Source organism: Peromyscus leucopus, chromosome 4 (assembly GCF_004664715.2).
Source record: "Peromyscus leucopus breed LL Stock chromosome 4, UCI_PerLeu_2.1, whole genome shotgun sequence".
Lineage (NCBI taxonomy): Eukaryota > Metazoa > Chordata > Mammalia > Rodentia > Cricetidae > Peromyscus > Peromyscus leucopus.
In genome coordinates this window covers 42,196,651-42,220,533 of record NC_051066.1, presented here as the reverse complement: position 1 = coordinate 42,220,533, position 23,883 = coordinate 42,196,651, and the positions used below count along the sequence as shown (strand labels likewise).

The window sequence follows — 23,883 nt, the reverse complement described above, 5'->3', positions numbered from 1 at the left end:
TAGTACATTTTACTGATTCTGTAAGCATTTTTTTCTAAAATAAAATAAGGATTTGGTAATGTTCTGGTTTTCCTTACCTGGTGAGCTCTCTCTCTCTCTCTCTCTCTCTCTCTCTCTCTCTCTCTCTCTCTCTCTCTCCTCAGATAAATGTGTATATGCATATATAACATATATATATATATATATATACACACAAATATCACACATACACATGCATGCACAAACATATATACACCCATGCACAGACACACACATATACACACACAGTACACACACATATATACACATACACACACCCATAGACATATATACAATGATTTGCGATTGAAAGTGAGTGAAAAAACTAGTAAGTCTCTCTTAAGGCTTAATACAGTTGATTTTTTTTTGTTTTGTTTTTGGAAACCTAATGATTTGATGGAGCCATGTACCAATATTTGTACCACAGTGATGAAAATGTCACCCACTTCTTCTTAACTAGATAAAATGTTCAAATAAATTAATGACCAAAGACTTCACTTAAAAAATATCTTATTAATTCTTTGAGAATTTCAAACAATGTTGACTTCATATTTTTTATTAAAATTAGAGAAGCTACAGTTGAAGTAAGTCCACCTGTTTCCACAGAAATCTAAAAAGATATACTTCCTTTGAAACTCTTGCATTTTCAAGTAGAGGCTTTGTGTGTGTGTGTGTGTGTGTGTGTGTGTACCTTCAAATCTTACTATTATTATCTGTTCTTCCCAAAAAGATGTTTGGAAACTAGGCCTCAACAAGGAAATGAATCACATTTCAAATAAGTGTCAAAACTCAATGTTCCAGAGCATTCTAGGATGAACCAATTTGTAAAGTGAAAGTCTTCCTGAAGCTCAAGCTGACACTCTGGTATAAATCTATCATGTTATCCTTAGTCTGTACATACTAGAAATTACATGCAATGTGTGTTAAAAATTATGTCGATAAAGTAGTAACGGCCAGTGTTCAGAATATGTAAGATAAAAAAATATGTGCAGTCTTACTAATGACCATTCTTGTCACTGTTTTTTCAGCCATGATAAGTTACAACATAATAACTGGAGATACTTTGAGCAAAGTTTTTCAAAGAATCCCAGGAGGTGGGTAAAAATGAGAAATGTGCTTAGTTTAAATAAACTTATTTTTCCTAGTTAGAATGTAATTCCTAATTTACAAACGAAATATTTGAATGTGGAGTTGGACTAGCTCATAGACCTTGCAGTTCCCAGGATCCATGTCCATCCTACAACACAGATTTAAACTAGTTTTTAGCTACTTTTTCAAAGTAGCTGTTTTTCTCTAGGCATGGTGGTACATGTCTTTAATGACCCCAACAGTCCAGAAGCAGAGGCAGACAGGTCTCTGAGTTCCAGACTAGCATGGTCTACAGAGTGAATTTCAGGACAGCCAGGACTACACAGAGAAACCCTGTCACAAAAACCAAAAAGGGAAAAAAAAAAAAGTTGCCATTTTCATAAACTTCCATTTGATTTCTCTCGTTGCAGGTTTTTTGTTTTGTTTTGTTTTTCTTCTTCAGAATATCATGCCAATGCCATCGGCAGGCTGTGTGTAGCAGAGATCTGTCACTCCCTGTGACTCTGTCAGGAGTCTGTTTATATTTCTATTGTTAGGGGCATTCCATACTATGGAAATCCGAAAAGCTAGTGCGTCAGTCAGCCAGGGGACATTTGTGTTGTTTCCCTTGTAGGGCAATGGGACAAAAGCTGCTGTGAATATCCTCAGGTAACATTGCAGCATGTGACACATACCCACGTCTTGTTCAGTATGTCACCGTGTCATGGCTATGAGAGCGATTCAGAAAGGACGAGCATGTTTGCTTGTAATTTAGGAGCAGAGAAACTGATTACAAGGCTATTGAGGCTGGAGAGATGGCTCAGTGGTTAAGAGCATGGGCTGCCCTTGCAGAGGGCCAGGGTTCAATTCCTAGCACCAACATCCTCTTCTGGCCTCCATGAGCACCATCCATTCAAATGATGAACAGACATACATACAGCAAAACAGCCATGAACATCGAATAAATAAATAATTTTTAAAGAAGCTATTCATAGGATTGTAAAATTCTATGACATCATAAGAAGCATAGGTTCATTCTTGGGTTATTTTGTATTTATATTTTTGTGGTCTATTTCTGTTTTAACATGATTCTTTTGTCTATTAACTCAAAATCATCTTTATGTATGATTTAGTTTTTTTAATCCCATTGTTCGTAATGAAATGTTTAGGTAGTTACTGTCACCAATGTGTTTATATCTATGAACACTGAATAGTATTTACTATATTTTAGTTGATCCTGGGAGTTTGTTTATTGGCCGGCACTTCATTATTGTGGTTTCAACAGTTATACTTACTCTGCCTTTGTCGCTGTACCGAGATATAGCAAAGCTTGGAAAGGTAACTTTTATATCTTAAAGATTTATTTATTTTTATTTTTATATAAATGAGTGTTCTGCTTGCTTGCATGTATGTATGTGCAGCATGTATTTGTAGGAGCCAGAAGAGGGCACGGAGCCCCTGCAACTGGAGCTACAGAGCGCTGTGAAATGCCTCTCATGTAGGTGCTGGGAATCCCACTCAGGTCCTCTGTAGGAGCAGCCAGTGCTCTCAACCCCTGATCCATCTCTCCAGCCCCATTTTTACATTTTAAATAGCCATCAATTTTATGGACCTACAGTCTATTCAGCTGTCATCAAAATTATGCTTAGCAAACTGTGAATATCTCATTTGGGGAAACTGATGTTTAAATGTGAATAAAATACGTTCTTCCTTTTTCTTTTTTAAAGGAGTTAATCTGATATCAGACAAATGGATTTTCAATTTAGGAAATACAGAAAGCTATATTTAAATAAGTCTACTTTATTAGAAAAGTATCCCATCATTTTTTGTAGAGAATTTTCACAACTGAATTAAACTAAGGATGACAAAGAAATAAGTGTTGAAGAGATAAATGTTTAATCTTATTTAAGCACTGTATAATATATATATATATATATATAAAACAAACTTTGTGTGGTACCCTAATCTATAAAACTGTTTTGTTTTGTGTACCAGTTAAAATGAAAAGTAAATCAAATTACAAGTAAGGATGAATCACTTAAATGATGTCAAATGGTTTTATTTGTAAATTACAATGTCTATTATACATGTTTCCACTCTGTGAATTTTTGTTTTGTTTTGTTTTTCAAGACCAGATTTCTCTATGTAGCCCTGGCTGTCCTGGAACTACCTGTAGACCAGGCTGGCCTTGAACTCAGAGATCCACCTGCCTCTGCCTCCCAAGTGCTATCCACTCAGTGAATTTAAATACCAATTTGTTGATTGATCATTTGTTGAGAATTTTGCCGATGGTACTGAGTTCCTTCTAATAAAATTAACTGCATACTTATTTAACCCACCACATAACCTTATTTATATAGACTATCCTTTATCTGCCTGTATTTTATTCTCTTACTGCCAAGAAACGTTTCTATTTTACCCAGATATAATGGTACTATGTCTACATAGTTAAACATTCTAATCATGTGTTTGTGAAAAGGTTCAGTCATGTGATGCTTTTATGGTCTGCTTCAGTAACTGCAACCATCAACCGTGTTTTACCCCTGCTGTTGATGTTGGATGTGGTGCATCCCGTGATGAGGTCCCTTCGTCCAGGCAGAGCTGCACACAAAGCCAGCGTTTGAGAGTGTTCTCACCAAAGGCCTTCCCTCCCTAGCAGCCCTTCAGAGACCAGCAAGGATGTACCAAAAGGGAGACCAGACTTGGCAGTGCACACCTCTACTTCAGGAGCTGGAGGGAGAGGCAGGCAGAGCTCTATGAGTTTGAAGCCAACCTCATCTATACATAACTCTAGGCCAGCCCAGCTTCGTAGTAAGATTTTGGAGGGAGGGAGAGAGGGAGAGAGGGAGAGACAGAGACAGAGAGATAGAGAAACAGAGACAGAGAGAAAGGAGAGTGTAAGAAAAAGCAAATTTTTTATGTGTCAGTTATCTGAATGATGGAGCATTTTTTTTCACTTCACTTCTGAGAGTAGAAAGCAAAACATTCATGAAAAAATGATAATCTTTAACATATTAAATCCCTACGTGTCTCTTGAAGGTGCCATACTGACATCCCAATTAACAAAGCCCAGGGCAGGCTCTCTCCACCTGCCACCTTCTAGCTGTGTGGACTTCAATTGGCTAATTGTTCTCTCTGTTCCTCACAAGACCAGGGAACTTGTCGTAGACATTTATTTCAAATTAAACATTAAAAACTTAGAACCCAATGTTAATGATAATCACATGAAATAAAGGCAATTTGAGACATTTTTTACTTATCCTAGAAATCATTTCAAATGTGCTTATAAATAAAGAATTGATTCACAAACCTAATGTAATGAGTGTCCAGAGCACACGCGCATGCACAGCAGCTTGTGTTTTAGCCAGATGGAATAGGCACAGTGCTGAGAGGAAGACAAAGAACAGACCCAGGAACTCAGAGCAAAGGGCAAACCACACAGGGAAAATAGACCAGTGGAGCTCAAGAGCGGAGAGGGAAAGGCAGACATTAACACAGAATTGAGATGGGTGTATGCATGTTGTGTTGAAAGGAAAAGGGAGAGATGAGACTAGGAAAAGCAACGGTAGGTAGAAAGCTGCTTAATTCAACACTCAAATGAAAGCAGCTTAATTCAACACTCAAATGAAAGCAGTTTAATTCAACACTCAAATGGGGCCTGAAAAGAAAAGGTATTTTCACTCTAACTTTCATAAACTAAAAGGACTCACTTTGTATCCTGTGCAGAAAGGGCACAGAAAGGGCTTAAAGCTTTGTTGCAAAATCACAGTGGACACTGGATCCTCGGTTTAGGTCCCAGAGATGATTATAATCTGTTAAGTAGTTACATACCCACCCAAGTGTAGAGGAAGATCTGTAAGGTTATAAACCACGTAGGGAACTGGGTAAAAACAAACTATGAATAAATTTACCCAATTAATAAAAATGATGTACTATTTTAAATAAATTATCTTCATCTTATACTGATGATGTCTTCATGTTTCTTTTTGCAGATCTCTCTCATTTCTACAATTTTAACGATTCTAATTCTCGGAATTGTAATGACAAGGGCAGTTTCCTTGGGGCCAAACATGTAAGTGTTGTTGTACTTTTGACTTTACATCAATATTTGCTGAAACATAGCATATTCAGGGACATAAGAAAAATACACAAATAAAAATATAGCCAGACATGGTGGCTCATGCCTATAATTCCAGGTCCCAAGAAGAGGGCAGCCAGATCAAGAGTTTAAAGTCGTTTTCAGCTGTGAAGCAATATCAAGGCGAGGCTGAGATACAGAGAGACTCAGTCTCAAAATAGAAAATAAGAAAGGAAAGAAGGAAGAAAGAAGTTATATACACATTAACAATGAGAAACACCACATAGTGAGTATTCGGAAAAAATCAGAGAAAGCTTTACAGTCAGGAAATGCATCAAGGGACCTAAAATGTACTAAACAATAAAGAAATTAATTTAAGCTACATCTTAACGAGTGCAAGGAATACTGAATCTTCTACTAATGGTAATCATAAGAATTGGGGCAGATGGCTGGGGAAGTGGAGCCCCTTGGAAGAAGGCCTGACTAGAATGCAAGGGGGCCCCCAAAATTTCCAAGATCAACCACCAAAAAAGGAGGGAGGGGGAGGGAGGCAGGGAAGGGGAGGGAGGGAGGGAGGGAGAGAGAGGAGAGAGAGAGAGAGAGAGAGAGAGAGAGAGAGAGAGAGAGAGAAAAGAGCCCAGCTCTAGCACACCCTTAGCAGCTTTGAAATGTATTTGGTTTGGTTCAGCATCAATGTGGCCATTTATCCCTCCTTTCAGGGAGCACTCATCGAGCAGCTATTGTTTCTGGGGATTGTGCTGTGTCCTGGAAGAAAAGGGCAATGTATTGTCTAGATCAGTGTCTGCTGCAAGTTGTTCATCCGTTGGATGATTTAAAAACAGAAGAACAATAAATTCAATCCAATGTGGTAACTGTGAAGTGAAAACAGGAAAGGGGCAAAGGCATTGCCCAAACCAGGGCTTCATGACCTGCTTGGATCGAGGAGAGCTTTTCAGAGAGGGAGCGATAGCAGATCTTGGTATCTTGAAAGACGAACTGGAACTTCTTTAGATAGACAAGAGGAGAAAAGGCATTTTAGGTTCAGGAAATGCACACATGGAAACACAGAGGTATGCAGCCTGTTCTGTTGCTTCTTATTCAGTACTTATTGCACTGATACTAAATCCCATCCTGGTTTTCAAAAACTGAGTTACAAGAACAGAAAGATAAGCCATGCATTAAATAATACAATAAGTAATAATTTCGCAAAATGGTGATTATATGAGGCTTAACTACAATGATGGAAAAATTTATAATGAAAAATGATTCTAAGTAGCCATTTATAATAAAAGGTTTTATATACTAGATGTATATAACACAATGAGGTGATATCAAAGGGGAAAAGGTAGAGAGAAAATTAGGAAACTTGAGAAGTCAATGAATCAGAACTCAATTATCCTCCGGAAGGGGCAAACATTGATTCCCATCTCCACTGCACATTATACTAACCTGAATAGCTGGAATGACTGGGGTGCCAGGGCCCCACCCACAGAGGTTCTGACTCATCTGTCTAGGGGCCAGGCAATTGGACTCCTTATGGGACAGTTAAAGCGTCTATGAGCAAGGAGCCAGACAGCCTCTGACCGGAGACTGGTCACAAGCATACCCCAGCTGCACCTCATTCCCCAAATGAAAGCAGAGGCTTTTCTTTCTAGTTGATGCGGTCTGGTAGATGAGTCATTCTTCATTTGTGTTTTTCAGGGTTTTTTGTTTTTTTTTTTTTTAATATAGAAAGTGTGATGTGACAGATCATTATTAATACAAAAAGAAATGAAATGTCTTTGCTCTCAAGGGTCTTCCAGTTTAGTGGGAAAAATAGCACTCTGTGGATAACTATGGGGGTGGGGTAGGGAGAAAGTGATGAGCACTTCCTGTCAGGCTGAATGAGCTGATGTCGTGGCCACAGAGCTTAAAGAGCAATTTGTTTGTTTTGGTCCCAAACAAAATGTAGCCTTAATTTCCTCAACTGGTGATATAATATTTTATCTGAGACTGAGTCTTTACAATAACGGGGGGGATATTTACTTAACTCTACCAATATTTAGATGTCTAAGAAGTATGTTCTCTCATACGGTGCCGCCCTTTATTTCTGTTTGAATAGTTCTGCAAACAACTTTTGCTTGCCCTGTTGACAATCAGGCTAATGAAATCTGTGTACCGGTTGGCACAGAAGCTAGTCAAGCAGGCTTCTTTCTGAGAACAAGACAGGCCTGGATGCTTATCATCCATAAAACATGAGGAATCCAATACACCATGTGTGCTTTTCTTCATTTTCAGTTCAGATGAGCGATCAGAAAAGCTGTAGATTTCTCCCCCTGTAGGTCTTCTAAAATGGTATTTGAAAAAAGATCTTTAAACCCACTATCAGAAGAGAGGCAGGTCTGTAACGGCTGCTGATATTGACCTTGTTACCATGGAAACACCTTTTTAGTGGTTGTGTTTAAAAATAAAACACAATTCAATTTCCTTTTCCATAACTCATAGGGCCATAAATTCTGCTTTCTGATATGATTTCAAATAGCCACAGCCTCACAACTCTCAGTTCTTCTTGGAAATTATGATCAGTTTTACTGTATTTTCTAGGTCTTTGCTTTATAAAAACTGGGTTAACAAGGCAATTTAATTGTTTTCCAGAAAGTACACAAGTATAAAAATACAGTAACACACTTTTTTTTCTAACTTAAATAAGAGGCATTATTTTAAAAAAATCTTTACTTGGGATGTCATTGATATTCATATCTTATAATCAGTGTGGAAATGATAACATGGAATCAAATTTGAAACTATTTTCCTTCATAAGACACCTCTGTTTTAGCATTTTAATCAATAACTTAGCATTCTAAACATAACTGTAGTATGAATATCTATGCTTTTTAGAGACATTTAGATACACACACTGTGTCCTAGAACCCAGCAAGCATTAATTTCATTACTCTGTCCATTCTAAGTCCAAAATTCTACAATTTAATAAACTAGAAGGGATTCAAGAGAGAATCAGGAAAAAATGGGTAAAAATATGTAAAAGTACATATTTGAGGAAGAGAATGATTAGATTTGATGGGTGTCAATCACTGAACTTTTTAAATGACATATGGATTGTTGCTGTTCTTGTTGTAAATGACAGTCACCAAACTGTAACCTGACTGAAGTAAAAGACCATTTATTAACCGAGCTGTAAGGTTCAAGGTCCATTGCTGGGTATGGTTGTGGGTATGGTTGTATCCAAGAGCTCAATTAAGGGAGTCAGACACAGCTTTTCTTTTCATCTGTCTCTTTGTCCTGCTTCTTGTTTGAGCTCTAGTTTCTGAAATGCCTTCTCACTGTCACAAGATAACAGCAGGCAGTCTCAACTTCTATCTATTCAGGTCTAAGTCTGCAGAAAGAGAAAGATTTTTCTCTTTCTGGGGATTCCAGTCCACAGCAAGGATTATTTCCAGTTGGCTCTGATGAGGATCTGTAAGGATTCCTACCCAAGATCTGTGTGGAGTTGCTTGAGATCAGGTCACAGGTGCCCACAGGATGCCCCTTGGAGCTAAGAATAGGGTCACCGCCAGTAATGCATCCAGACTGAATAGGAAAATGAGTGGCCCCAAAAGACATCAAAGCAGGAATGATTAGAAATGTGGAAGAGCCACTGTACCCTGAAAATGACAGTATCCACTTAGATTACAGAGGTTTCAATTAAATGGTATAGGTAGAACTCACTTACAAAAAAATTCAAGATATAAGTGAATGACAAATATTCTCTCGGGAAAAATACTATTGGAGCCTGGAGACATTGTTTAATGAAAATTTTAAAAATTAAAAAAAAATCCCACCATGTTTCTAACGAATTATTTTATGTCATGTATATACTTAAAAAGCATATGGCATAACAATGTTCAATAAATTATTTCAATAGAAAACACTGAATCTGGAAAATCCCCCCTTCTCCTCTTGTGTCCTCCCAACCCCCTTATTTGAGAAAGGGTATAAATGAGGTGAAGTGGTATGGGAAAATGGCCTGAGGGGAAAAAAAGAGACTAAAATGCCTTATTTTGTTTTAAACATAGGAATTATTGAGCAAGTTGTAGTTCAAGTAAAAAAAAATGAATCTAAAGGTGCTCCATGAATTCTTTTTTGGGGGTAGGGGATAAGGCAGGGGTCTCACTATGTATCTCTGTCTGTCCTAGAACTCAGTATGTAGACCAGGCTGGCCTCAAACTCACAGAAACCTTCTGCTTCTGTCTCCTAAATGCCGAGATTGAAGGCATGTGTCACCACATCCAGCTTCCAGGAACTCTTGAAGGAATTTGGGGCATTTTCATGGTATGTGGAGAGAAGCTGGGATATTCATGCTTGAAAGTGTGGCCTAAGGATACAGAGAGGAACATGTGGGTCCATTCTGAAGATCATAGTAGGCAATGTGGGTTTCCTTCCAGGAGCTTATGCTCTCATCCCAGAATGGTGATGAGGAATGGGTTCAGAAGTTGAGTATTTGGGCTTTGTAAATGTGGAGCTATAGAGAAATAGAAGGGTTCTCCATGTAGAAATAAAATGATCATGTTCCTTGTTGAACTGAATTTATTCATCTCTTAGGCATCTTCTTGCAGGGGGACTTTACGTCTTTCATCTTGCAGCAAGCATGCTGAGCACAGAGGTCACGTTTGCTCTTTCACAATCTATGCTCATCTCTCAGCAGAGCGTTCACCACAAACCTGGGACTCAGTAAGGAATTGCCAGATAATCACCTGACAGCTAAGTGAATCCGTGTGCCTTCCTTGCCTTAGTCAGTTCATCCTGGGGATTAGCTGGACAAGAGAATAAGAATCGTCTTGAGGCAATGAAATTGTCATGGAAAAAGTATTTACTATCCAGGAAAACTTTCCTAGGGTTACTTTCAAAGCCAGTGATCACCCAGACCATGACAGCTATTGACCCCGCACTTCCCTATCACCACCCCCTTCCTTGGGCACCACATCAATATTGTGTTTAGACATAACTAGAGTTTTGGTGATTCTAGGCCGAAAGTCTGTCCAAAATATATAAGGAAGTCAATATAGATGGTTTGGCAGAGAGCAAGATAAAGGGAACGCTCTGCTGCAGTGTAGAAATTTTGGCTTGTTCCTTAGCTGATGGACACTGACAGTTCTGAAGCAGAAGAGTGGCCAGATAAAGCTTCCATTTTAATTTGGGCTTTTCTTACAGCCCAGGTGAGGGCAATGCTTGGGAGCACAAAAGCTTGGGGAAAGGCTGTCTATCCAAGAGTCTAGCACAGGACAACTGGTACAGTATATACACATGACTAGCAGACATGAAGGGGGAGGAAACTTTAAGCTGATAGTTAGGTAGATTTAGTGTCACCTTGAAGTTTCTAAGGGAGCAGGAGTTGCTTAGGGTGGTGGTTGACATAAAGGTTTTCAGTCTAGACAATTAGATCCATAGGCGGTCCAGAACTCACTACCAAAAGGAGAAATAGAAGAGTCTAGTGTCAATCAATGTATTGAATGCCTACTGAGTCGGTTGTTCTAGGTTGTGAGGCTACAAAAGTAGGTATAACCCAGTCAGTCCCCCTTTGTGGGTCTATGAAAGTTCATTGAGGGTAGAGTTGGACATGTAAACATCAGAAAACAAAATAACACTCATAATTCTAACAAATATTCATAATATTAAAAAATTAGAGCCGGGCGGTGGTGTTGTACACCTTTAATCCCAGCACTCGGGAGGCAGAGCCAGGCAGATCTCTGTGAGTTCGAGGCCAGCCTGGGCTACCAAGTGAGCTCCAGGAAAGGCGCAAAGCTACACAGAGAAACCCTGTCTCGAAAAACCAAAAAAAAAAAAAAAAAAAAAAAAAAAAGAATCAAAGGAAGTTGGTATCTCCAGAGACAAAATGTGTTCATGATTACAAGATTTTTCTCAGGGATCATTTTTGTAAGACTGAAACCAAATTTTGGCCAAAAGAATCAGCATTAAGTTTTCTGAAAATTTAAATCAACTTTTGAAAATTGTGTTTAAAGTAAGTGAATCCATTTTGACACTGAGAATAATCATGAGGAAGGATTTCCCCAGGCAGCTCTGTCAAACACAGATCTGTATCACAGAGCCAGACCCAAATGAGCTGGGAAGGTGAACAGTGACCAAGGAGCCAGCTGATGCTGAGCTGGGGGGCATGGTCAGATCTGCTGGTCCTTCTGAGCTTGACAGAAAACAGGAAACACTGAGCTGTGCCTGGGGCTGTCCAGATCATTTAACTCTCAGCTGTGTCTGGTTGAAGCAGTTAATTTATAAAGCGTTCAACAAAAAAATCGGGCTCTGCCCACACTGGAATATTTGGAAGCCTCCTCAGCTCAACTGAAGAGTTTGAGAGTATGCTCCCAGAAGGCACAAGTGTTATGAGCCTCCTGACCCAGAGGTGCACTGTCTTAAGACCCAGGAGCAATAACCTGAAGCTTGGTTGTTGTTTTGTTGTTATTTATTTGAGGCGGGGACTCAATATATAGCCCAGATTGGCCTGAAATGGGCTATGTAGACCAGGCTAGCCCCAAACTTATATGCATCTACTTGCCTCTGCCTCTTGAGTGCTGAGATTTCAGGTGAGACACCCTGTCCAGCCTGAAGCTTGCCTTCATCACTCTATGAAGACAAGTTTATTTGGTAGGACATCCTTGTTGATCCCTCAGCTCTTATGAAGACAACAAATTTAAGTTTCCAATCAAGATAAGACAACTGAGTCCAAGTATCCAAACCATCACCCACATCCAGCAGCTCACTCACAACCAGCTGTAACTCCAAATCCTCAGGATCTGATGTCTCGTTCTGGCCTCTACAGGCATGCCCACACATGGCATATACTCCCACAGACATACATATAAAGCAAAATGATTAAAAATAAACCTTTTCTTAAAAAGCATATAGGACTATGTGATTAGCACACAGGAAACCCTGACTTCGATCCCCCACCCCCACCAAAAAGACTAAAAAAGAATTATATGAATTCACATCTGTTCACATTTTTTATGTGAAGGAAGCAATCCTTCTTTTTAAGTGCTGTCTGTGCCAAGGCTGCAAACTGCTCTTTGCCAGGCCCGAAATTATCTTTTCCTTCTTCACCTGTTGTAGTTCTCAGACACTAAAGCTTTTAAAATTAAGTACTTTTTCCTCTTTTAGCCTTCCTCCCAACCCCCTTCTCCTTTTTCCCACACTCGATTACTGGTTTTGTTTTAACGAGTTTACCTTGTTTGACATTAGATAGGATGCCTTTTGTTAAGCCTCTCCCAAACACTCAGATAAGATGATGGATCAACCTGACAGGGAGTCCTGTCCTGCTATGCCTTCTAGACAGGCTGCCTCTCTCAGTTTGCTCCTGCCCCACCACCCACCACCCTAGGACACCCCTTCACCTCTTCCCTGTTCTTTCTGAGCCTTGCCTACTCCACACTCTTTCTCATGAGCACCTTCTATATGACTCTCCACAGTTATGACATAAACATCCACGTTTCCTTTTTCTCCACTGATATCTCTTCTGCCACCATCCTCTCCCTCATGAACCATTTAAATTCCTTTAATAACATTTTAGTGGGATCTCAAAACAGAAGGGAAGTCCATGTGGCCTATTTACTCTAGTTCAATTAGAAAGCCAAGTTTAAGTGTGTGTGTATGTGTGTGTGTGTGTATGTGTGTGTGTGTGTTGTGTGTGTATGTGTGTGTGTGTTGTGTGTTGTTGTGGTGTGTGTGTACACATGAATATTGATACCAGGGATGCCAGAAGAGGACATCAGATTCCCTAGTGCAGGAGTTACAGACTGTTGTATCCAATATGACTACTGGGAACAGAAAGGAATCCTCTGGAACAGCAGGAAGTGCTTTCAACTCCAAGCCATCTCTCTAGCTGCCAGGTTTAAACTTTTTTATTATTGACTTACATGAAATTCTAAGTGCAAATTCAATAATTTATTTAAAAGACATTTTATGCTTTAGAGAAGTTATTTCCTTTTATGTGGAGTATATACTCTGTTGTATAGAATAGGAGGCTTGATCTAATGGAGAGGGATGGTGTATCAGTCAGGATTCTCTAGAGTAACAGAGTATATAGAATGAATATATGCTGTGGGATGTTCTGTATGTCCTGTGGGAGTCCGTTCTTGGGTTCCTCGTGGCTTTACCCAGCAGGTCCACATAGAGGATGATTAGGACCACAAGCCTGAGTGCAGGTGTCTGTGATGGTCTGCACTTGGCTGTGCTGTGGGATGGTCTGTATGTCAAGTTGCTCTGATTGGTCAATAAATAAAATACTGATTGGCCCATGGCTAGGCAGGAAGTATAGGCGGGACTAACAGAAAGGAGAAATAAAAGAACAGGAAGGCAGAAGGAGTCACTGCCAGCCGCTATCCTGACAAGCAGCATGAAAAGATGCTGGTAACCCACGAGTTGCATGGCAGGGTATAGATTTGTGGAAATGGATTAGTTTAAGCTATAAGAACAGTTAGCAAGAAGCCTGCCATGGCCATACAGTTTGTAAGCAATATAAGTCTCTGTGTTTACTTGGTTGGGTCTGAGCGGTTGTGGGACTGGCGGGTGACAAAGATTTGTCCTGACTGTGGGCAAGGCAGGAAAACTCTAGCTACAAATATTGATAGATAAATAGATGGATGCATAGATGGATGGATGGATAGACAGAGATAGATAGATAGATAGATAGATAGATAGATAGATAGATAGATAGATAGATAGATAAGATTTTTTAGAATGACTTACAGGCTGTGGTCCAGCTAATCCAACAATGGCTGCCTATGAATGGACATTCCAAGAATCCAGTACTTACTCAGTCCTTGAGGCTGGATGTCTCAGCTGGTCCTCAATATATATGAAATCCCAAAGAAGTAGGCTCTAATGCCAAGAAGGAATGGACTTGGTAGCAAGGGAAAGCAAGCAGGTGAAAAGCAAAAAGTTCCTTTTTCCATATCCTTATATAGACTTCCAGCAGAAGGCATGGCCCAGGTTAGAGACAGCTCTTCCCATCTCAAAGGATCTGGATTAAAGGTGTGTCCTCCCACCTCAAAAATCCAGATTGAAAGTAGATCTTCCCACTTCAAATCAAGCAAAAATCCCTCATAGGTGAGCCCCCATTTTGAGGTCTTAGTTAATTCCAGATTAGTCAGGTTGACAATCAAGAATTGCCATCACAGATGGATAGGTAATTCTTTCTCAAAAATTACCTAATTACTTATTGTAACATTTTGATAATAATGAAAATATAGAAGTAATCCAAGTGTCTACCCACTGATGAATAAGGAAAATGCAACAAACATATACAACACAATACTATCCTACCATGAAAAAACAAAACGAAGTTGTGTCATTTGCCATAACATGAAACTGGAAATGTAAAATAAGTCACAAACAGAAAGACAAGTACCATATGATCTCACTCACTTGTGAAATATTTTAAAAGTTGATCTCAGGCAGGGCTTGGTGGTACATGCCTTTACTCCAAGCATGTAGGAGGCATAAATAGGCAGATCTGTAGGAATCCCAGGCCAGCTAAGGCTGTACAGTGAGACCCTGTCCCAAAAAAGCAAACAAACACAGTTGCTCTCCTAGAAGTTAAAGAGTTAAATGGTTGTCACTAGAGACTGAGGAGGGGATAGACAAAGATACAATTAGGTAACAGAAATAAGTTCTGTTTTATATACTGTAGAAAAATTACATGGATAATGTACAGTTAATGGTTTAAAAACTAGAAGAAAGTATTTTAAATATTTTTATGATAAAGAATAAATGTGTGTGTGTGTGTGTGTGTGTGTGTGTGCTCGCGTGCACACGCATGCGCGTGTGTTTGCCCTGATTTAAAATTGCCCGGCACATATATGTATTACAAAATCACCACATGGTACCCCATACATATGTAGAATTTTATGCACATGAAAAACATAATACATTTTCTACCTGCTGGATTTCTTTACCTGTCAGTTCCTAGTCTCTGTTACTCTATATGTGATCCAAAGATTAAGGGAGAAAAAGTAAGAACCATTGTTAGTGCTTAGATGAAAACTTTGGGAAGAGATCTATGAGAGTCAACCCTTAAAAATATTCCTTCACAGAAAACCCAAAATTGGGTAGTAAGTACACATGCCTGTTTATACATCCAATAATAGTCTAATTTGGTAAAATCATAGAAAACTAATTTCCCATCACTTGCAAAGCATTTGAAATGAACACATTCATACTCACACATATCTTCACCTTATGAAAAACATATCTAGGACCTCTAATGCTTCTGAAGTAAAACTGTAAGTTCCCCAATCAGGTCGGTGGACTGTGGCTCTCTATAAAAGGCAGTCCCAGTTGTTCATGAAATTGACTCAAATGTCTGTCAATGGCAACATACAAATGTGATGGGAACCAGTCAGTCTCCTTGGTCTTTAGAGGTTATTATCATGTGTGTCAGAGTAGATGTTACTGAAGTCACCTTAGTTTGTTAGGTTTCTTGAATGTTTATTTTCATGATATTTAAGCTTATTATGAAATCTAGGAGTTTTCAGACATTCTAACATTATTTGTCTCTCTCTCTCTCTCTCTCTCTCTCTCTCTCTCTCTCTCTCTCTCTCTCTCTCTCTCTCTGACAATGGCTGACTAGGTGGTGTCCCAGAAGTCCCTTTTCTCTGTTCATTTTTCTTAACCCTTTTCTCTGTTCATTTCTACTAATCCTTCAATCTTTTCTGTTTCCATCCCTCAAACTTCAAAATGCCCATAGTATTTCCTCTGTCTTCACCAGTATATATTTGAATTCCCCTGCACTGTTTTCATTTGATGAGCCAGTGAATATAGGTCAGCTGGTAGAGTACTTGCCTGGCAAGTAGGAAACTCTGGGTTTGATCTCCAGCACCACATTAACTGGGCATATTGGTGCACGCCTGTTATCTCCACATTCAGGAGCTGGAGGAACGGAGATCAAGGTTCAAGGTCATCCTCAGCTACCTAGTGAACCCTTGGCCAGGCTGGGATTCAGGCCACAAAAAAAGAAAGGTTAAACTAAGGAAACCTAATGTAACAGGTTACAGTGGCCACACTTGTCCATCACTTCTATTTTGATACATTTAGCACTTAACAACTGAAGCAACTAGCAGAGCGGGACATACCTTTCAGTCCAGCTACTAGGGAAGCTTAATCAGACAGATGGCAAATTCAAGGACTGCCTCGGCTACAGACGGAGTTGAAAACCTGGCTGGCCAGTTTAGACTTAGTAAGATCCTATCTCAAAAAAGTGAAAATATCCGGGGATATAGCTCAGTAGTAGGATGCTTGCCTACCATGCAGAAGGCCATTTACCTGATATCTGACACACACAAAATTAAGGTTAATATTTATTAGCTTGCTCTTGATTCCTTTCCTACCAATTGATTCACCCATTGCTCATCATGTTTTATTTTTCTTATTGAGTTGCAGAGTATTTACTATAAACTAGATAATAATCATTTCACTGATTTTATGTGTGGTCAATCTCTTTTTCCAGTTAAATATTTATATTCTTAACTTTGCATATGGATTATATCATTTACAAATGTTTTATACTACCTTTGATTTTGTCATCTACCACTCTTTGCCTTAAGATTCCAATGTTATCTGTTTTCAAAATTTGCTCTTCCCTATGCTTTAGCCTTTAAATACTTATTTGGGAGGAATTGGCATGTGCATAGTATTGAGTCTTCCGGTGCAGAAATGAAGACATGGTATGTCTCTACATCTCTTTGTTCTTTAATAGAAATATAACATAATGTTAAAATGTCCTTCAAAACAGGGCTTCTGTTGCCATTGCCCCTCTTTAAAATGTGTCAGTTGCCAACATCAACATCTACTCTACATCTGGTGTGTGTGTGTGTGTGTGTGTGTGTGTGTGTGTGTGTGTGTGTGTGAACTGAATTTATATTCAGCCCTCTGTTAGATAACCTATAAACTCCAATGGCTGATCACAAGAGCCCTTGAATTTTCTATGTTCACAACCATGGTGTTAACAAATAAGCTATGCTTTTTTGTGATTAGGCATCTTCTCATTGACTTCCTGAACTAAGTAAGAACCAGCAATTGGATATGTAGGAGTCTTATCTGGCTTCTTCCTTAGTTGTAACATTTCTACCTTTTCAGTTCCACATTTATTACACATACATTTTGTTGTAGATGTTCTTCCTTGGGTTGAGGGAATTCTTAACAGCTTGCTTAGTATGTCTATGAAAATAAATACTGAATCATATGCTTTTGTGTATGTACTAAAATCCGTATTCTTTCCCACACTAATCTAGTAATGTGGTAAATGCATTAACAGACATTTCTATGAGACTACCTGGGCAATGATTAGGAAGGCCATTTTTGGAGATGTTTTAATCATACACATTGCTTGGACACATTGTTAATATTTTTGGAGTTGATATCTATAGTCTAAAAATAGAAGAACCATAACTTCATTTGTTTTCATTCGGATTGGGTATCAAAATTTATCTCATCTCATAAATTATACCAGGGGAAATGTCCATTCCTTCTCTTCTCTCTCTCTGCCTCTCTCTCCTCTTCTTCCCCCGCTCCCTCTCTCTTTCTCTTCCTCTCTCTGGAACTAATTGTTTCTGAACTCTCTCCTTTGTTGCCAATGACTGGAAAGCCACGCCCCAATACCTCTTCCCTTTTCCTAGATTTGGAACACACTACTCACTCAGAGCATATGAGAAAGTTAGACAATCTTGTGTTAGCACTGCCCAGTGTGAATCATTTTTGTAAGAATATTAAATATGTGTGCACACTGCACACTAAGGCTGGAATTTGCCAGGCTGACTGGAGAGAGAACAGTGGAGGCAGCAGGTGGCAGTAGTTCCCACTCAAAGAGCAGAGAGTCCCAGCAGGTCCGGGAACAGTGGGAGGCCTCCTCTCAGACTGGCTTTTCTCTCTGTCTTGTTTCCCCTGAGAGCTGCTCCTTTCATTTATAGAAAGATGATAGGCTGAACACATTCCACAAACTTTGACAAAGCAAATAGAATTCGTTTGTGTCCTCTTCACACAGACAATGAGTAACAAACATGAAAGTTGAGTTTTCATCTTGAGAATTCCCCTTTTTATTCAGCCCTCCAGGACCCTCATGCTCTCTGGTGGGCTTCTGGTCTATCTCCCTGCACTCTTTTGGGTCTCATTCAAACCTGTCTATAGAAGTATGTGATACTTGTGGACTTTTATCTACCTTTGAATACGTTAAAAAAAGGATACTAATCAAATATTAATAAATAGTACTGATAAAACTAATGACTATATATTGAACATATGCTGTCTTACAATCCCTCTTTCAGAAAATTTGCATGCTTAATCTCATTTAATCTCTAAAATAACTCAGGAAATTAGGTACTATGATTACTTTCACTTCACAGAATCAGATATGGAAACATGGATCAATTAACTTAGCTAAAGGAATACCTTAGCCAACAAATAACAGAGGCCAGAAGAACAGACTCAAGCTTGTAATAGTCATTATTACTGGAGGTAGAGGCAAGAGTATTTATTAGGCAGGTCAATCCATGGTGACACTGGATATTTTAATTCCACTAGGATATATGCTGCTTGAAAATTTAAGTGAGTGACTAACTGGACATGATGAAACCACACTTTTAACCCCAGAACGATAAAGGCTGAAGCATGAGGATTGCAAGTTTGAGACCAGCTTGGCTAGACAGTGAGACTCTGTCTCAGAACAAATAAATGAGTGAAAAATCATTTTTAAAATGTGTGTATGTTCAAAACCCCTTTTGAGAAGTACATGAACAGGTGGAACCTTGAGGCCAGTGTCTGAAAAGATTTTGGATGAAACACACCAAGAAACTAAGCAAACTAGACGATAATGCAGAGACTATCTCAATGTTAGATGAAAATAATTCTTTTGGTTTGGGTTTTGGTTTGGCACAGGGTCTCACTGTGTGGCCCTGGCTGGCTTGGAACTCACTTGGTAAACCAGGCTGGCCTTGAGTTCATATAGATCCACCTGCCTCTGCCTCCTGAGTGCACCACTATGTCTGACCTAAATGATGATGATTCTTGAATGTACCCACAAAAGAACAAATGTGATAAGAGTCTGTTTCTCCAGAAATAGTCAGGACACCCTCAGTCAGCCTCAACTCACATCTACCTTCCTTAATAAATTCCAGCTCCCATTAAATTTCTTGCAGGTCGATCAAACCAGAAAAACTGAAGAGGTAAAGAGCAGTTATAGGATATTAGTGTGATGACTCTACAATAACTTTGTTGTTAAAATGATTGAGTAAATCAATTACCCAAATCATACAGTCAGTGAATATTTTACATGTGTAAACACAGAATCTTTCCAAGCATTCAAAAGGCATTTTAGAGCATTGGGGTTGAGGAAACACTGGTGTCCCTCAGAAATGAATGTTGATGAGATGAGTGGAAGCCCTTTATTAACTTATGTTATATGTATAGATATTTTACCTGCATGGTGTGTGTGTCTGTATGTCTGTGTGTCTGTGTGTATCACAGGTATCTTGTGCTGAAGGAGTTCATAAGAGGGCATTAGATCCGCGGGAATTGGAGTTACAGATGGCTGTGAGCCACCATATGGTTGCTAGTCACCATACCTGGGTCCTCTGCAAGAGCAACAAATGCTTTTAAACTCTGAGCCATCTCTCCAGCCCCCCCTTATTAAGTTCCCATTGAAAGATACTCAATTTTTATGTGTGATACTGTTTCTTATTCTCCAATAAATATATTATTCTAGTTGTTTAATAATGTATCTAATTAACTGATTTTCTTCTAGACCAAAGACAGAAGATGCTTGGGTGTTTGCAAAGCCCAATGCCATCCAGGCTATTGGGGTGATGTCTTTTGGTGAGTACCTGGCTTTCAAACCCCTTTCTCAGTATGACTCCACCTGCTCTGTGAAGAGGTACTGTTCCATGTATGTCTATAGCAGGTCTTCTGAGTTTAGACTCCCCCTTAGCAGCATGCACTCTAGTTTGTGTTAATATAAAATTAGACTCAACCCTTTCTTGTCCATTACTAGCTTTCCTCATCTGTTACTAAAATTTGCTTCTAATTGGAGAAAAGTGTTTCCAAGGTAGACATCCATTATGATTAATGTGTTTTCTAACTTGGAAGTCTAGCAAATGTCATAGACTTCTTTAAAGTCTTTGCAGAAAGGATTAAGATTTGGCTAGATATCTATAGTTCCCCTACGTCCCAGATGCCAAGAAAACTCATGTGCAGATTTTCCTTAAGATAGGAAGGGCCATTAGGAAGAGGAAGAAATGGGAGAGAAGTTGGACAGGCCTGGTTCCTGTCGATAGTGACATGAAGAAACTAGGTAGGCCTTCTGTGTAGTTTCTTATTTGTAGGCTTATTAGAAATCTTAGTTTCTGGCTTATTTGGTGTTGCAGAATTAATATATTTTCATTTTAGAGACTTGAAATTCTAAGGCAGTGTGCCTCTCTCAACTTTGCAGAGTAGAAATCAAGGTCCTGCTGCTTTCCCCGGTAATTGTTTTTCTTTTGTATTCCAGCTTTCATTTGCCACCATAACTGCTTCCTGGTCTACGGTTCTCTCCAAGAGCCCACGGTAGCTAAGTGGTGCCGAGTCATCCACACGTCCATCTTGGTTTCTGTATTTATTTGTGTGCTCTTTGCCACATGTGGGTACTTGACTTTTACCGGCTTCACTCAAGGTAAAAGGAGAGACTAACCACATCCTATCTTGGTGCACATGTGGACTGGTACCAGGATACCAGTGTTCTACTCATTTCTGGAACAGTTTTCTCCGGGGTCTGTCTGACACCTTTCCCTTCCACCCACCCTCTGCTCTACCGTTCTGCCTCTCTATGCTCCGCTTCATAATTTCTCTCTTCTTAACATCTGAGATGTAGTTCTGTGACCCCAATGCTCTCTGCTTCCAGACACATTTGTTTGTTTGCAAACATGAACTCTGGCTCCCCTCTCCACGGCCACTCTGTACCTTTCCTTTCCTGGGCACTAATAGCCTCCCAGTGTTGACGCTGATAACCTTTCTGGTTCTGGTCCTTTTGAACCGTTGTGAGTCACTTAGCTATACTGAACTGCCTCCCACTTGAGGAAAGAATGGCTGTACTATCATGGCTTTTCTTTTTCTGTGCATATATATTTGCTTCCTTCGAATCCCCATCCCACCCAGAGATTGGGGTCCTGCTTGTCTGTTGACAAATAGTCTAGGTGATTTCCTCATTTTCCTTCCAGCCCAGGCCTTCTTTTTCATCGCCAGCCTGCAGGATATTTCTGCTTAATTGTCTCATTCTGGATTAAATCACAAACATCACCTTTCCCATAAAGCCAGCCCCCTTCCTCCCTGACTTCAAAGTGACGTCTCTTTTCTTGCTCCTCTCAGGCCTGGCACTAAGTGGTGGTCTTCCCTTTACTGCTTTTGACCCTTTCATCCAATCATTCAGGGTATAATACTCAGGCTGGCCTGACAGCAGGCCAAACGCTATGATTCATATATTCCACAGCTTTTGCCGGTCTAGTATCTCACTTGACCTTCCCACAACCCTTTGAAGGTAAGTGGAATAACTAGTTCTACTTCCTGCTTACACAGAGAGCGAAGTAACTTGCCCCAGCTGGCTGGTAACAACCAGAATGCACGTGGTCCTCTGAAGCCCAAGCTCAGGTAGCCCCCCTTCCCTGTCTGCCTCCCCGGTTTTGATCAACACAGAGCCTCCAATAATCTCTTAGAATCCAGCACCTCTTGGATTAGTTTTCTGTGACATGTGACACTGTGGTACTCTTGAGATGCCTTGATCTGCACAGAGATCATAGGTCACTGTGATTATATGCATATATTTCTCAGAAAAAAGAAAATCTTTCTTAAAATAAGAAAGATTTAAAAAAAAACTAGTGATATAATAACAATGCAGTAACATATACATTACATATGCATATATACACATATGTATACATATATATTTGTGATATATGTGGGATATATATATATATATTTTTTTTTTTCCCCAGGATAGTGCAAATTAAAAGTAACCTTGAAAGTCTAGGTAAGAACTCTTTCAAGCACTGCCATGTACCAATCACAACTACTGCATAGTATGCCAAGTTGAATGCCCTAAAGGCTCCTGCATGCATGGAACCTTAGTTTATAGAAGTCTCTTTTTCCTAGTGATTTTAGCAGTGCTAATTGCCCTGCTGTAATTGAATATTTATGATAGCTGCGCATGGCCACTAACATCCGTAATCCCAACACAACACATGGGAGGCTAAGGCAGGAGGATGGCTAGCCTGTGCTATATAGCAACACTCTAAAAGAGACGTGTGACGGGGGCTCTTTAAGCTGAGTGTGGCCACATGTGCCTGTTCTGGGGTGTGGGGCAGACACAGTAGGATCACATGGGCTTCCTGGCCGACAGCCTATCTTTGGAGAGAGATTCTCTCTCAAAAATAACAAGGCAGAACATGATGAAGCAGGGTACCTGATGTCCTCCACTGGCCTCCACAAGCCCATGAACAGGTGCAAATACCCACACACCTATGTGCATACACTACATACATCACACACACACACACACACACACACACACACACACACACATTCACATACATTCTGTCTCTCACACACATCTTTCTATGGCAAAGCTGACAGGTATTGGATGCCATTGTTCTTGCCCTTGCGTTTCCCCTTAGCTCTAATTCCCTGACACACAGATTTCAGCTGGAATGAGCCGGTGTTGCTTCTTTAGCTCATTTCTCTTTAAGTTGATCCGGTCTTGTTTGTGCAAAGTCTGTCCGTGTGCCTCTGCTCATCAGGTGAAGTCAAGCCAGTAAGGCAGTGGGAAGCCGGGCATCCTGTGGCTATTCCCTGTGACTTCAAAGCAGGGCCTGGTTACCAGGGAGGATAGCAATGGGAACCTCCATTCTTGGGTTTCTCAGTGTTGAACCCTCATCAATGTTGAGGTTGTTCTCTGCCACTACTGCTTTGTGTTGTCATCTTCTTCTGCCCGGAGGGGACACCAGAAAAGTCACACACATCTGGTGTTGTTGGTAGAGGGAAGGGACACGGCCACTTAAAGAATGTCTTGGAAAGAGGAAGTGCAAGTAGGTTGCCGCCTCACTCTTTAATACAAACAAGCTCAGGGGATTACTTTCTCCTTCTGAAATAGCGTCGTCGTAAAATATGTGGCTTTCATCTAATTTTCTAATTGGTTTAATTGGAAAAAGGCAACTGCTGTGTCCAAACTTAACCATGTTATGTTCAGGAAGTACAGAGGCCTGAAGGCTGTCTTCTGTGAGCTGGCCAGAGGCCTGCCATTTTTCACAGACTCCTGAAAACATACGATCTCAGTAAGAGCCAGCCTAAGGTATATATGGTCTGTTGCTTGATTTAGAAGTAATTAAATTCAGTGTCCTTTCCTGGAATCGGTCCTATTTTCAGTTTTGAACTAGTGAAATCTTCGTTTACACTTGGGTGCATCAAATGCTGTGAAAGACAATGTATCTTTGGAATTCCTTGTTGTGGTTCTGAGCCTGTGATCAAAACCTATACCTCAACTGCAGGAAACTCGGCTCCCCACATGCCCTGGTCCTACTTTTCCTTGTGGGATTGTCCTCCATCTAAATATAGCATTTCAAAGAGAAATTTGTTTATTTTAATAGACATTTGTTTAAAATAATACAATCCCCAGAAACAAAGACCAGAAGCCATTTATAAAGGCAGTGCATAAGAATTTA

The 23,883-nt window shown here is 39.8% G+C and overlaps 1 protein-coding gene across 1 annotated transcript in view; it reads left to right on the top strand.

Annotated features, from left to right (window-relative positions):
* Positions 1-23,883, top strand: part of Slc38a11 (solute carrier family 38 member 11) — a 49,288-nt gene that overhangs the window by 8,329 nt on the left and 17,076 nt on the right. Inside the window, exons 5-9 of the mRNA XM_028856883.2 lie at positions 1,047-1,112; positions 2,318-2,424; positions 5,079-5,158; positions 19,944-20,014; positions 20,685-20,846. Coding sequence (XP_028712716.1) covers positions 1,047-1,112; positions 2,318-2,424; positions 5,079-5,158; positions 19,944-20,014; positions 20,685-20,846 — 486 coding nt within the window. The remainder of the gene's footprint in view (positions 1-1,046; positions 1,113-2,317; positions 2,425-5,078; positions 5,159-19,943; positions 20,015-20,684; positions 20,847-23,883) is intronic.